The sequence below is a fragment of the Corythoichthys intestinalis genome, chromosome 1 (genome assembly GCF_030265065.1).
Source record: "Corythoichthys intestinalis isolate RoL2023-P3 chromosome 1, ASM3026506v1, whole genome shotgun sequence".
In the NCBI taxonomy this organism is placed as follows: domain Eukaryota; kingdom Metazoa; phylum Chordata; class Actinopteri; order Syngnathiformes; family Syngnathidae; genus Corythoichthys; species Corythoichthys intestinalis.
In genome coordinates, this window is record NC_080395.1 from 66,716,034 (window position 1) to 66,732,429 (window position 16,396).

Genomic DNA, 16,396 nt, shown 5'->3' on the forward strand with positions numbered 1-16,396 from the left:
TTGAATATTAAGCTCATTAGCAATGTTTCATAATAATAATAATTAGAGATGTCCCGATCACGTCATTTTCAAAGTATCAAAATTTTTAGTATTCAAAAAAGTATTCAAAGTAAGTAATCGGCAAAAAAATATCGGACATGCGGACATATACATATATATTTAAAAAAGGCATGTCCGATATTTTTATATATATATCTATATATATATATATATATTTTTTTTTTTATTAAATCGTTTTCAAATTGTATTTAACGTTACAGACATAATGTGTTACATTCTTCCAGAGTCTTTAGTTTAAGCTTAAGGTAGGGTTACCAAATTTATCGCGTTAACGGCGAGAATTAATATTTTTTACATTTATCACGTTACAATGTTTAACGCAATTAGCGCATGCGCTGCACGACCCACTCACGCATTGTCGCATTCAATCTATAATGGCGCCGTTTTACCCATGCAGTATATAGCGCTAAAAGGCAGCGTAAAATGAGTAGAGTGAATTTTGGCAGCCTTCGCAGCCTTTTTTTAAATAGTTAAAGCCTTTCAGTTCCTCTCCCAATGATTAGAATAATCATGGGAAGCAATGTGGGGAAGAAAGGTAGTAGTTGATCTTTTTCTTAACACCATATGTTATTTCCCAACGCAGAGAAGATATATCAATTGGTACCACGACGCACAGTCATGGTTGCACTTCCCATCATGCATTTGGGCAGAAGTTAAATGGCTACAGTATCATTTACTGAAAGCTCAACAAATACACTAGATGGCAATATTTAGTCACAATATACAAAGTCACATTTATCCTTTAAGAATTACAAGTCTTTCTATCCGTGGATCCCTCTCACAGAAAGAATGTTAATAATGTAAATGCCATCTTGAAGATTTATTGTCATAATAAACAAATACAGTACTTATGTACTGTATGTTGAATGTATATATTCGTCCGAGTTTTAGTCATTTTTTTCTTAATGCATTGCCAAAATGCATATGATCGGGAAAAATTATCGGGAATGATTGGAATTGAATCGGGAGCAAAAAAAAAAACAACAACAACAATCGGATCAGGAAATATCGGGATCGGCAGATACTCAAACTAAAACGATCGGGAGCAAAAAAACATGATCGGAACAACCATAATAATAATAATATTGACAGGTATGGATGCTCTATACCTACAGCTTAATTAACCAATCAGACATCATTTTGTAACAGCAACAGAGTAAGAAGGATTTGGAAACTGAGGTGGTACCTTAGTGCATGTATGCAGTAAATGCAGCGTGGCATGTTCTTTCTGTCATATATGTCTGTAGTCTCAGGGTAGAAGATCTGAAACATCAGGGACAAATATTAACATTTTGCAGCAAATGATTTAAGTATGATTTAGTGTTGAAGCTCAAATTTTAGCCTTTCGGCTATCTTTGTTATGAACTGTTATGTGTTTCAGTGTTAAAGTGACAGCTCCCAAAAAAAGAATATTCTGATGAGAGTGACAGCTGAAAAAAAACATTCTGAAAATAAAGCTATACTGTGGTAAATTCCAATCAAAAGATACAATGTAGAAAAAATATTTGAAAGAATAAATAGTGATTTCCCTGAAATTGCATGGTAAGTATTCCAGGGTGTACTGTGGAGCTGGAAATGCAGCTACAGCAAGAAACTGGCATTTTTCTTTCACTTCACTACAACGTGCCTTATGTAATTTGAGGAGATTGTATCATTGCAGGTAACAAAAACACATAACGCCACTCACCTTTGGCAGCCCCTTCTCAGACATGGCATTGAGCCACTGGATTACGTTATCAGTGTGTCTGAAATGGAGTCCTGTCGCCTGCAGGAAAGAGGAGGTGGGGGGAAGAGAAGTAAACAGTTGAACAATTGGTGTAGGAAACTCCATTGAGCCAGATGCTTTCAGAACCTTACAAAACAAAACAAACTTAACATACAGTGCTGTATAGTGTGCTGTTTCGAACACTTTATAATGATAAATATCTTATTTACAGTGGGGCATATAAGTATTTAGTCAACCACTAATTGTGCATGTTCGCCCACTTGAAAATATTAGAGAGAGAGAGATTCCTGTAATTGTCAATATGGGTAAACCTCAACCATGACAGACAGAATGTGGGAAAAAGAAAACAGAAAATCACATTGTTTGATTTTTAAAGAATTTATTTGCAAATCATGGTGGAAAATAAGAATTTGGTCAATAACAAAAGTTAATCTCAATACTTTGTTATGTACCCTTTGTTAGCAATAACGGAGGCCAAACGTTTTCTGTAACTCTTCACAAGCTTTTCACACACTGTTGCTGGTATTTTGGCCCATTCCTCCATGCAGATCTCCTCTAGAGCAGTGATGTTTCGGGGCTGTCGTTGGGCAACACGGACTTTCAAATCCCTCCACAGATTTTCTATGGGGTTGAGATCTGGAGACTGGCTAGGCCACTCCAGGACCCTGAAATGCTTCTTACGAAGCCACTCCTTTGTTGCCCTGGCTGTGTGTTTGGGATCATTGTCATGCTGAAAGACCCAGCCACGTCTCATCTTCAATGCCATAGCTGATGAAAGGAAATTTTCACTCAAAATCTCTTGATACATGGCCCCATTCATTCTTTCCTTTACACAGATCAATCGTCCTGGTCCCTTTGCAGAAAAACAGCCCCAAAGCATGATGTTTCCACCCCCATGCTTCACAGTGGGTATGGTGTTCTTCGGCTGCAATTACGTATTCTTTCTCCTCCAAACACGAGAACCTGTGTTTCTACCAAAAAGTTCTATTTTGGTTTCATCTGACCATAACACATTCTCCCAGTCCTCTTCTGGATCATCCAAATGCTCTCTAGCAAACCGCGGACGTGTACTTTCTTCAGCAGTGGGACACGTCTGGCAGTGCAGGATTTGAGTCCCTGGTGGCGCATTGCATTACTGATAGTAGCCTTTGTTACTGTGGTCCCAGCTCTCTGTAGGTCATTCACTAGGTCCCCCCGTGTGGTTCTGGGATTTTTGCTGACCGTTCTTGTTATCATTTTGACGCCACGGGGTGAGATCTTGCATGGAGCCCAAGATCGAGGGAGATTATCAGTGGTCTTGTATGTCTTCCATTTTCAAATAATTGCTCCCACAGTTGATTTCTTTACACCAAGCATTTTACCTATTGCAGATTCAGTCGTCCCTGCCTGGTGCAGGTCTATAATTTTGTCTCTGGTGCCCTTCGACAGCTCTTTGGTCTTGGCCATAGTGGAGTTTGGAGTGTGACTGATACCGATAATGAGTTAAAACAGGAGCCATTAATACAGGTAACGAGTGGAGCCTCATTAGACCTCGTTAGAAGAAGTTAGACCTCTTTGACAGCCAGAAATCTTGTTTGTTTGTAGGTGACCAAATACTTATTTTCCACTCTAATTTGGAAACAAATTCTTTAAAAATCAAACAATGTGATTTTCTGTTTTTTTCCCACATTCTGTCTCTCATGGTTGAGGTTTACCCATGTTGTCAATTACAGGCCTCTCTAATCTTTTCAAGTAGGAAAACTTGCACAATTGGTGGTTGACTAAATAATTATTTGCCCCACTGTAAGTGAATAAAATATAAACTAACACACCCATGTGGGTAATGTTCCCTACACGGTTGTTCAAAAAGAATTAACCAAATTCATGACGCAACTTCTTAACACGTAAAAGCAATTTAGAACTCCAGTAGAGTCACAAATATTTCCTTAACACACAATCAACTTTTATTTCCTGTCTTTGTGTTCAACAAATAAAAGATGATGACTCATGCCGAATCACCATTAAAAAAGCAAGCACCGAAAAGACCTAATTTATTTCCGCGGACTCGGGAACACAACACCTTTTACTAAGGACTCACCATTCCAAGGGTAAACAACAAATCAACTAAAAAAATGATAAAGAACTGACATATCTACAGTGCATTTATACCAGCCAACTCACATATTAGTCCAGAACAATGGACTTGGCAGGTTTCCGCCGAAACCTCAGTTCATTGAGGTGATGCCGGGAAAATCATACAAGCCTTCAAGAACAATTCTGCCATGTTCATTCATCGTGCCCGAAAACAGAATGACGTCAGAATATTATTTAGCAAAGATCCTTGACACGGTCGTGCATGAGTCAAACAGATTGTTTTATTCAATTTTCAGCATATACTGTAACATTCAGTTTCTTGAGAATTATTTACTTTGCTTAGCTCTAAGGGATGGTTCAAGATGATTAACACACTTCCATTGTGTAATCTCGAATAACAGGACATTTATACAGGCCTATATCAGTCAAGGAACTATATCTGGTAACTTAAATGGATGTTCACAATGGATTCTCTATATCATAGGTCGGGAACCTACAGTATGTCTCGAGAGCCATATTTGGCTCTTTTAATGATTGCATCTGGCTCTCCGCCAACTGTAATTATAATTGTACAACCGGCCAGCTCGCTTTACACGAACGAGCTGTGATGAGCTGATGGTGCATTCACACGTGTAGTTCAAGGCTGAGCCCTCACTTTTCTCATCATGTGTGATGCACCACGAGGACAGATTTTATATGGAGTCCCAGTCCGAGGTAGCCTTTTCCATTTTCTAACAATTGCTGCAACTGTTGATTAATTCTCACCAAGCTGCTTTCCAATTTTCCCATAGCGTTTTCCAGCTTTGTGGAGCTTAACATTTTTGAGAGACAGCGAGAACCAAAAGTGGTATTTGCCATGTGGCAAAAATGTTTTGCCATGTGGCATTTTTTTTTGCCATGTTGCAATTTTTTTTGCCATGTGGCATTTTTTTTTTTTCCCATGTGGCAAAATGCTTTTGCCATGTGGCAAAATGTTTTTGCCATTTGGCAATTTTTTTCGCCATGTGGCAATTTTTTTCGCCATGTGGCAAAATGTATTTGCCATGTGGCAATTTTTTTTCCATGTGGCAATTTTTTTTTTGCCATGTGACAAAATGGATTTTTGGGGTATGTGGCAAAATGCATTTTGGTTTGGGGGGGGGGGGGGGGGGGGGGGGGCTAATGGCATTTATATGGGTGTATGGCTGTTTTGCAGGCCATACAAGTCCATGCTATTGACTGCTATGCACGTCCAAATTGTATTTTCATTTTAAATGGCAGAGAAACGTGTGGCTGTGTTTTTGACCCTACACTTTACATTAGAGCTTATCGACATTCAACTGGCACCCCAAGTAAGTCCATGCCATTGACGGCCATGCACGCCCAAATTGTATTTTCATTTTAAATGGCAGAAAAACATGTGTGGCTGTGTTTTTTGACGATGCACTTGACATTACAGCTTATCGACATTCAACTGACACCCAAGTAAGGTGGCAGATTATCTAACGATTCTGTTGTCAATCCCAATCAGCACTAACTATGTCACGTAGATTATACATGTTTGAGAAAGTCCAATCAGCTATTAATACCACATGATTGTTTAAAGAGTGACTCACCAAACTCTGGAAAGTCCTTGCCGAGTTGTTTTACGTTGATTTTCAAAGGCCAACTCATTACTCATAACTAGGCCTGAACGATATATCGTTTAAACATCGCCATCGCGATGTGCGCATGTGCAATAGTCCCATCGCAAGGACGTGCGATAGTTTTTTAATTTCATTTTTTTTAATCCACAAACGTTTGTTTTGAGGAAGGAGAGGGGAAAAAAGCGCAGTTTCTCTTTCTCTCCAGCAAGTCATCGGCTCCTCCCCCTCCCCCTGCAACAGCGGAGTGGAGGGAGGAGGGGCCGAACAGCAGAGCGGAGGGAGGAGGGCCCGTTCTCAAAGTGAAAGCAAGCAATCAACACGTTGGAGGAGCAAGGACGACTGTATCCAAAAGGAGTTTTGGAAGTATTTTGGCAAGAACAAGACTATAAGGGACAAAAAACAGCCCTGTCGACAGTGCCTCGCCATGGTTGCCTCAACAAGAAGTAATCTGTCAAACATGTGGGACCATTTAAAACGCAGGTATCTATGCATTCCTGCTACGAGCTCCCCATCAGAGGCTTTTTAGCACAGGTGGGAACATTGTTAAATGCCAACGTTCTTGTCTCAAGCCTGCTATAGTGAATAAACTAATAGTCTTGGCCAAAAACCTATGAGACCCAGTTGAGAATTGCTGAGCAAGGAAGGTGGACGATATGCAGACAAATACATAACACAGCTGAAGGAATGTCTTTTCTTTTTATTCATGTGACAGCTATCAGGAAGGCAGGAAATTTGGGAGTTAAAATGGTTCTGTTATTCATCACAGTTATTTGCAGTTATTCAGTTCAATTATTTACAAGTTCAATTGAGTTTCTTTTATATTTAAATTTATTGTAAACCGTATTTTTCAAATAACTATATATAGTACAGCTGCACATAAAGTTTTGATACTTAATATTTTTGTTGAAATATTTTTACAACTTTGTTGCCGTTTTGCAGTTTTATATTGTTATATTTTGTGTAAACAACTCAGGGGACTAATGCACTTGCACTTTTATTAGATTTAATATTTAAGTTCAAATATGTTGACAACTTTGTTGTTTAACTGAGGTTTTTATGTATTGTTATAGTTTGTGAACTATTTTGTCATATTTAATATTTTTGTTCAAATATGTTGACAACTTTGTTGTTTTACTGAGGTTTTTATTTATTGTTATAGTTTGTGAACAACTCTTTTATTTGTCATATTTAATATTTTTATATGTTTTTATATGTTGACAACTTTTTTTGTTATTTTACAGAAGTTTTTATTTATTGTTATATTTTGTCAAAAACTTAGGGGACTAATGCACCTGCTCTTTTATTTATCATTTAATGTATTTGCTGCTGTTGAAGTGTAAAATATTGTACAGTGGTACCTCTACATACGAATTTAATTCGTTCCAGGACCTTGTTTGTAAGTCGAAATGGTCGTATGTCGAGCAGGATTTTCCCATAGGAATACATTATAATTCCATTAATTCGTTCCAAAGCCTAAAAACATACACTAAATTCTTAATAAATACTGCTGGCACTGTTACAAATGGCAATTAAACATAGAAAAACAAATAAGTTATAAATAAATAATTCAGAATAATATAATAATAAGAAGAATAATTAATAATTATTCCTGTAAATAATGTAACGAATCGGATTCTAATATGGCGGACACTTTTTACTGTCCCTGAACGCACCGCGAAGGTGACGTCTCAGTGAGATAGGTCGGTGCGGTAGAGATAATACTTTCGTTTTCTTGAGAGCGGTCAACTGCTTAAGACAATGGGCGTTTTGTGTTGGATAAGTTCTTAAATAAATGATAAAAACGTGACGAAGCTGGCGATTTCCTTGGCAATGTTACCACAATAATAATTGTCACCTTAACTTATAAATAGTGGCGAACGGTGGTCGGAAGAGGACCATGGAGCTGTATTGTTGAGCCAGTTCAGGGACGCGCACCCCAAGCTCATATTTTTCTATAACTTGCATCTTCATTTCAAAGGTAAGCATCACTTTTTTCCTTGTTTCTCCAACTGTATCAACTTTTTTTGAAAACTGTGTTGATTTCTCACACAAGAAAATCCACCGTGCGTTCGTTTGCAGTGCTGTCATGTCGTCGTATTTCGAGCAACTCGTCGGATGTAGAAACAAATGGCGGCTCAAATTTTACGTCGGATGTCGAAAAGATCGTGTGTCGAAGTGATCGTATGTAGAGGTACCACTGTATTCAATAAATGATCTATTTTGTGCAGACATGACTTCCTGGATACCTTCATACAGAAATCTTCATCATTCACAAATTAAACGGTATTATATGAATACACTGTGGTCACGGTGTGTTATGTAAAGTATTTCCAAACAGCTATTCAAGTCATTTAGTGAAAATTTCTTTAAAAAAGATCTTTTTTTTTTTTTAATATCGCAATATAATATCGCAATATATTGCAAACCTAAAAAAAATCGCAACAATAGTTTTTTCCAATATCGTTCAGGCCTACTCATAACTACTTAAAAGAAATGGTGATTTTCCAAAAAAGTCTATTAATGGGTCTATTGTATTCCTCGTTGAATACTCTATAAGAGAAATACAACATATATGCATCTAAAATAATCCTAAACCATTTTATTAGCAATTTCAATACTCCTTTTAGCAAGGTTCCTTGGGTATTTGTTCATTCCCATAGCAACCAGTCCTGTTATTGTCCTACGTCATAAGCGCTGTGTATTCTGGGAGCGAGAATAGGCGTAAGGTGCGCATTTCGAGCAGAGGACGGCCACCTGTTAAAATGTGTGCATCCATGAACGAATGTAAGTACATCCATATGAGTCAATGTAAAGTACTAGTTTTCGCCACTTTTATGGTCAAGATGGACCGCACGTGCATGCAGCGCGCACTCGCACCCCCTCACCTTTGTGTTCATTATACTGCGCGAGTATGTATGTGTATATGTTGCTCGTTGCCTGGGGCCACCGGGGACCCTTGCTACGCCTCTGGTCAAACCGCGAGCGTAGTGACCGCATACCCAAGATTCATCAGTGCAGAAAGACAGCTGACACCGAAATTTGGACGTGCATAGCCGTCAATGGCAGAACCTAACTTGGGTGTCAGTTGAATGTCGATAAGCTGTAATGTCAAGTGCATCATAAAAAAACACCGCCACACATGTCTTTCTGCCATTTAAAATACAATTTGGACGTGCATAGCCGTCAGTGGCAGAGCCTTACTTGGGGTGCCAGTTGAATGTCGATAAGCTCTAATGTAAAGTGTAGGGTCAAAAAACACAGCCACACGTTTTTCTGCCATTTAAAATGAAAATACAATTTGGACGTGCATAGCCATCATTGGCAGAGCCTTACTTGGGGTGCCAGTTGAATGTCGATAAGCTCTAATGTAAAGTGTAGGGTCAAAAAACACAGCCACCCTTTTTTTTTTTTGCCATTTAAAATGAAAATACAATTTGGACGTGCATAGCCGTCAATGGCATGGACTTACTTGGGGTGCCAGTTGAATGTCGATAGGCTCTAATGTAAAGTGTAGGGTCAAAAAACACAGCCACACATGTTTTTCTGCCATTTAAAATGAAAATACAATTTGGACGTTCATAGCCGTCAATGGCATGGACTTACTTGGGGTGCCAGTTGAATGTCGATAAGCTCTAATGTAAAGTGTAGGGTCAAAAAACACAGCCACACGTTTTTCTGCCATTTAAAATGAAAATACAATTTGGACGTGCATAGCCGTCAATGGCATGGACTTACTTGGGGTGCCAGTTGAATGTCGATACGCTCTAATGTAAAGTGTAGGGTCAAAAAACACAGCCACACGTTTTTCTGCCATTTAAAATGAAAATACAATTTGGACGTGCACAGCCATATACCCCCCAAAATGCCATATACCCCCCCCCCCACAAACCAAAATGCATTTTGCCACATACCCCGAGTAAATGCCACATGGCAAAATCCATTTTGCCACATGGCCAAAAAAAAAATTGCCACATTGCAAAAGAAATTGCCACATGGCAAAAACATTTAGCCACATGGCAAAAAAAATTGCCACATGGCAAAATAAATTGCCACATGGCAAAAACATTTTGCCACATGGCAAACAAAAATTGCCACATGGCAAAAACATTTTGCCACATGGCAAAAATCACTTTTGGTTTTCGGCCCTGTGGGGTGCACAGGTGACAACATTGAGCTCAAATGGGTGGCGGGTGGGTTGTTACTCATGGGGTATAGGTGGACTATTTTTTAAGGTAGACTGACTACTTTGAGTGTCATAATTATTGCTGATTTTCAGGGGTTCAAATATTTATGAACCCCAATAAATTACAAATAAGTTATACAATGTGATTTCAGGATTTTTTTTTTAGATTATGTCTCTAAGAGTCAAAATGTATCTATGATTGAAGTTTCAGACCTCTACCTATTTACTGTGTGTATATATATATATATATATATTATATACATATATACATATATATGTAGTATATTATATATGACACACAGTATGGCTCTCATTAAAAAATATTTGGCTCTCTCGGTCAAAAAGATTCCCAACCCCTGCTCTATATACAGTCGATTGTGCTATGTGACATTATGATAAATTTACTGTCTTGTGTTATCCAAAAAAAAAAAAATCTTCCACATAATACAAACTACTGTACTAGGGCTGCAGCTATCGATTAGTAGTTCAAATAATGAAGTAATCAGATTAGGAACATTTAATGTGTTGCAGAATAATTTTAGGAGATGTAAAACAAAGGCTTGCTGAGATTGCACTTTCAAAAAAAAGCATTGAATGTGAATACAAAATAAAATTCCCAAGTTCAGAATTGCAGTTTCATTTCACAAGAGCAGTAAATGCATTTGAAAAAAGTTAAAATACTTGAGCTTAGACTCAAACGTTATAAAAAAAAATAAAAATAAATGAGTATCGAAGTACAACAAAAGATCAATTGGCTCAATTGCATAACAAAAGTCAGCTTAAGTTGTTTACTTATAATGCTCTCAAGAAATCATTCCAACACATATTTCCACAAAAAAACAGCCAGATATACCTCTAAACCAGTGCTTCTCAATTATTTTCTGTTACGCCCCCCCCAGGGAGACGTAAATGTTTCACACACCCCTCCCAACTCTCTGCCACCACTGTAAATAACGTAATTTCCCGAATATAACGCGCACTTTTTTTCCCCAAAATCAACTGGTAAACTCATGGTGCGCATTATAAACGGGTACATGGATGGAGACAGAAATTTATATGTATTACATATATATATAAACCGATTTTTTTTCATTGACAAGGCCACTTGTGTTGAAGAAACGTATGCGGCCACCCGTTGCCGACCATTACGGTACGTGACGTCACCGTTTTGTTTCGGTAATACTTCACTCTAATCGGCCGAATGATTTCGTCTGTGTTAAGTTCTGCTTCTTTCACTCTTCATAAAGCACAGAATTTAGTTTCTTGAACTCATTTGAGTCGACGTTTATTGCAGCTCCGCAATTCGGACCATAACAAATGTAAGGACACACACTTCCTGTGTCCGTCAACTGTATCGGTCCCTCGGGAAACTCAAACCCAAATAACAATAGTTCCTTTTGTTACTGCTATGAGCTCTCACGGATTTCCGACTTACGTTCTCACTTTCATTTTACCGTATCAATCCATGGAAGAAACATTTATTCATCATGAGGGAACGAGCAACTTATACAGCAGCCTTTATAAGAAAAGTCACATCTGTTTTGTTTTCTCCTAGATTCTGGTAAGTTGGAGAAGTTGTCAAATCATATCATTACCGTAACTATTGTCAGTTCACGTTAATGTTTTGAACTACCAATGTGGTATGGTTGAGCTGTGTTTCACCAGTCAGTAAAATGACATCTCTGTATCTGTACACAAGCTCTGTTTTCTTGTATTCTTCTATTTATTGGTGCTAAAATTAGGGTGCGGGTACAATAATTTTCCCTAGATTTTACAAGTAAATTTGGGGTGCGCATTATACACGGGTGCGCCTTATATTCGGGAAATCACGGTAGTATCATTTGTCTCTAAAATTATTGTTAAAGTACAACCTCTGCCAAACATCGTGTCCTTTTTTTCCTATTCAAGGAAAAAAGTAACATTGATCATCTTCCGGTAAAGTGTAACTTTATTAACATTCTTTTGTTTGTAACATACAGTGGTATGAAAAAGTATCTGAACCTTTGGAATTTCTCACATTTCTGCATGAAATCACCATCAAATGTGATCTGATCTTTGTCAAAATCACATAGATGTAAAAACAGTGTCTGCTTTAACTAAAACCACCCACACATTTACAGGTTTTCATATTTTATTGGGGCTAGCATGCAAACAATGACAGAAGGGGTAAAAATAAGTACAGTATGTGAACCCTCGGCCTAAGGAGACTTAAAAAGAAATTGAAACCAACTTTTACCAAAGAATTTAAGTCAAGTGTCCAATCACCGATGAGTGGTTTAAAGCTGCCTTGTCCACTATAAAACACACATCTGGTAAGAATTGTCTTGATAAGAAGCATTGTCTGATGTGCATCATTGCTTGGTCAAAGGAACTGTCTGAAGACCTGCGATCAAAGGTTGTTGATTTGTATAAAGCTGGGAAAGGATACAAAACCATCTCTAAAAGTCTGAATGTTAATCAATCGACAGTCAGAGAAGTTGTATACAAATGGAAAGTGTTTGTCATTGTCGCTTCTCTCCCAAGAAGTCGCCGTCCACCAAACATGACGCCAGGAGTTCAGCGCAGAATACTCAGAGAGGTAAAAAAAGAACCCTAGAGTGTCGTCTAAAGACTTACAGAAATCACTGACACAGTCCAATATCTCTGTGCACACATCAACTATATGTACAACTATGGCCAAGAATGGTGTTCATGGGAGGACTCCCCGAAGGAAGCCACTGCTGTCTAAAAAAAACTTGTTTAATGTTCACATAAAGGCACTTGGGCACTCCACAGAAGTTTTGGCAAAATATCTTGTGGACTGATGAAACCAAAGTTGCACTGTTTGGGAATAACACACAATGTCATGTGTGGAGGAAAAATGGAACAGCTCACCAACATCAACAACACATACCCACTGTGAAGCATGGTGGAGGGAGCATCATGATTTGGGGCTGTTTTGCTGCCTCGGGGCCTGGACAACTTCCAATCAATAATGAAAGAATGAATTTAGAAGTTTATCAGGATGTTTTGCAGGAAAACAAGGCCGTCTCTCAGACAGTTGAAGCTAAAAAGAGGACGGATGCTGCCACAAGACAATGATCCTAAAGACAGAAGTAAAGCAACTTCACAATGGTTTCGGAAGAACAAAATACACATTCTGGAGTGACCGAGTCAAAGTCCAGACTTGAACCCCATTAACCCTTTAACACTTAAGCCTATTTTGGCCGAATTTGCTTGCATTTGATGTTGCCTTTATATTTCAAAGAAAAAATGGTTTACAAAGGCCAAGTTGGGTCCCTTTTTTCAGGACACCTTGAACTTCATGTCCAAACTGTTGTTTTCTTTACTGACCAATTATAATCCACATTTTGGACCCAAAAAGACAAAAAAAATCCCAAAATCTCTTTTCAAAATTTGTAATGTTCACGTCCCACTGACAACCAAACATGCTCGACCAACCATTTTGAAGCTTGGTCATATTTATTCAATTTGTTAGGATAAACATTCAATAGAAAAAAATAAGATTGAATAGTTTTATGTTTGACAATTCAACACAAACAGCAGGTATTGTCATAGGCGTTTTTGGCCTTTACACATACTATGGTCAAAACAGGTTATATACAGTGCAAAATAGTGAGAAAAAAAATTATATATATCATCTAAAACAAAAAGGGTTTGGAGGATATCTCTTTGTGAAGTTAAGTGTTGTACCCATCACCTTATCAAAAGTATATACGTACATGCAATCAAGCTTCTCGAACACACATCTACATAAAAATTGAAAAGATTACAGTAAAGAAAAAATATTTATAACATTGAAAAAAAGTATTTTAAAAAATATTGACAAGTAGTTCAGTTCAATTCAAAATTTTCAGGCATGCGACCCAATAAAGTTTTTTTTTGTTTGTTTGTTTTTTTGCGCACTCAAAAAAGCTTCTTCTTGAACAGGTCACGGAGCTGCATCACACACAACGTCAAAACAGCCTAGTCTTTCGCCGTTTACGCGCTGCTGTCACTTCTATTCGCCGAGACGCCGACTCATCCAAAGAAAACAACGACAAATATGGCTCATCTTCTTCCTTGAGTTAATGAAATAATGCATTAGCTTGCGCTAAATATAGTTTTATATTGATTCTGCACGTTTCAAAGTCGCAGGCTCAAACCAACCGGCCGTTACTTGTGTCGCATGCCTCCCTTTCATTAGTTGGCGCCTCGTTCGGAAATTTATTAAAAATGATCACATTCGGTTCGTCCTTCTTGACATCAGAACGGCTCTTGGGATATGTAGTCTTTTGTGCTGCTTTCGGTTTTGAAAAAGGACAACAAATGATGGAAATATGGAGATACTGTAGATACATGGCCCATGCAGCGTTTTAATGCATATTTATGAGTGCAACAAAACTATAAAACTCAAATGACATTATCTCCCGTTTTTCTTGGTCGATTGACTTCAAATAAAAACTGGCGTGGACATCAACTTCCGCACTTTCAAATGAGACCAACCAGCGGCACATGGGTGACGTAATTACAGCGTGACGAAGCTTCAAAGACGATATGCGTAAACGCGTCACTGCCGACACGTTCGGTGTTAAAGGTTAAGATGCATGCATGACCTACAGACAGCGATTCATGTCAGACATCCAAGGAATTTGACTGAAGTACAGCAGTTTTGTAGAGAAGAATAGTCCACGATTAGTCCTGATCAATGTGCCAGACTGATCTGCAGCTACAGGAAGCATCAGGAAGCTACATGGCAGGTATTGCTGCCAAAGGGGGTCTCACAAAATATCAAATGTGATGGTTCGCTTACTTATTTTTCCCCCTTCATATATATGAAAACCTATATATGTTTGGGTGGTTTTAGTAATAGACACTGTTTTTATCTGTGTGATTTTGACAAAGATCAGATCACATTTCATGGTGATTTCATGCAGAAATGTGAGAAATTCCAAAAAGTTCAGATATTTTTTCATAACACTGTAAAAGACTATTAGTGCATCAATCTGCCTGAAAAAAAAGTCACATCTAAGCTGTAAAAATACACTCGAGGTACATTTTTTGACCATTTGATACTGAAAAATAAATTTTAATAAAATAAAAAATAATGATGTTGCTAATCAATTTGAATTAACTAGCTCATGAGGACAATTTGCCCAAAAATTTGACTGAAAAAACAAAAATGACCAGAACAAAAACAACAGTGTTATTGGACAGCAGGACAGTTTTCGGCATTTCTGCCGCATTTTCGGCGGCCGGGGGAGAACCGGAGATGAGGGCGGTCATCGTGGCGCTCCCAAACGGAACATGGCGCTTCTCGTGTGGACATGTGAGAGCCCGAGAAGACAGTGGGTCGTCGATTGAGCCCTCACTGAAAATGGCGCACAGCTCTATATCTCTTTGGTGCGTTCTCTTATTTGGTTCAAAAACACTGCGCACACTCTGAAAGTGAGAGCGCCACTGCCACCCACTGAGTGGATGTGCAAGTACACTTTATTCTAGTACAGCAAAAAAGTATCTTTCCCCAAGGTCACATGCGCCCCACTATTTGAGAAGTACTGCTCTAAACTAAATTACAAATACATAAACAATCATATTAGCGCAAACAAAAACTTACAACCTTGTGTTGGTCTTAACAGAGAGCAACTGGATCCAGCAATGTTAGATGAGTTATGTCATATTCACTGTTGCCACTAAAGGGCAGTGTAGCCACACAAATCATGAAGCTAAATGCAAACGCTTTCAAAATGAACCATTACGCCACTCTAATCAAGCATATCCTCGAAGCGGCAAAATTTGATTCGAAGCTTATTTTTAATCAAATTACTCGAGTTGATCAATTAATCGTTGCAAGACAACTGACTAGTATTCATAATTTGTGTTATGCAATACTATCAAAGCTCGGCAGTTATGTGCATGATGTATGTCTACACCACAAAGCTAAAGATTTAGGAGGAAACGTTTGGAATGATATACCGTAATTCAAACCATTGCTGTCACATACGTTTGCAGGCATAAAAACTGTACATTTGTACGGTAGGAACACGCTAGATAAATTTGGAGGGGAAACTCCCAAGTTGGATGCACGTGCCAACCTTGAATGTTGTTTTGGAACACAAAACGACAGTTTTTAAGATGCCAGTCCGTTAACAAAAGTAGTTTGAAAACAAAATGCACTTTTATATTTAGAAGTTTTAATATCCAACTAGCTGCTCTTCTTTGTTGTACAGCAGTACTTCTCAAATAGTGGGGCGCGCCCCCCCAGGGCGCAGAGCAATGCCAGGGGGGGCGCATGTGACCTCGGGGAACATGTTTTATGTGTGTTTTTTTTTTTTTGCCGTACTGGAATAAAGTGTACTTGCACATCCACTCAGTAGGTGGCAGTGGCGCTCTCATTTTCAGAGTGCGCGCAGTATTTTTGAACTAAGGAAGAGCACTCAGCACACACAGACAACAGATATGAAGAGCAGTGTGCCACCGCCGTTTTCGAAAGCCGTTTTCCGACCGGACTCACTCACGCAGCGACCCACTGTCTTGTCCGGTTCTCACGTCGCCGCCCGAGAAGTGCCATTTTCGGCTTGGGATCGTCACGACGACTGCCCTCACCTACGGTTCTACCTCGGCCGCCGTGAATGCGCTTTTTTCGTGCCGTTTGCCTTTTAGCTTTGACTTTTAATACAGTGGGTGATGATGAAAGACCACTGTTTACTGTGTCTAAAAATAATTATAGCAGACAGCAAGAAACCAAAT

General features: G+C 38.6%; 1 protein-coding gene across 1 annotated transcript in view; it reads right to left on the reverse strand.

Moving 5' to 3' along the window:
- The window catches only part of iqgap1 (IQ motif containing GTPase activating protein 1), a 141,811-nt gene that overhangs the window by 41,987 nt on the left and 83,428 nt on the right, over positions 1-16,396 (reverse strand). The window contains exons 4-5 of the mRNA XM_057836916.1: positions 1,748-1,825; positions 1,247-1,323 (exon numbers count right to left, since the gene is read on the reverse strand). Coding sequence (XP_057692899.1) covers positions 1,247-1,323; positions 1,748-1,825 — 155 coding nt within the window. The remainder of the gene's footprint in view (positions 1-1,246; positions 1,324-1,747; positions 1,826-16,396) is intronic.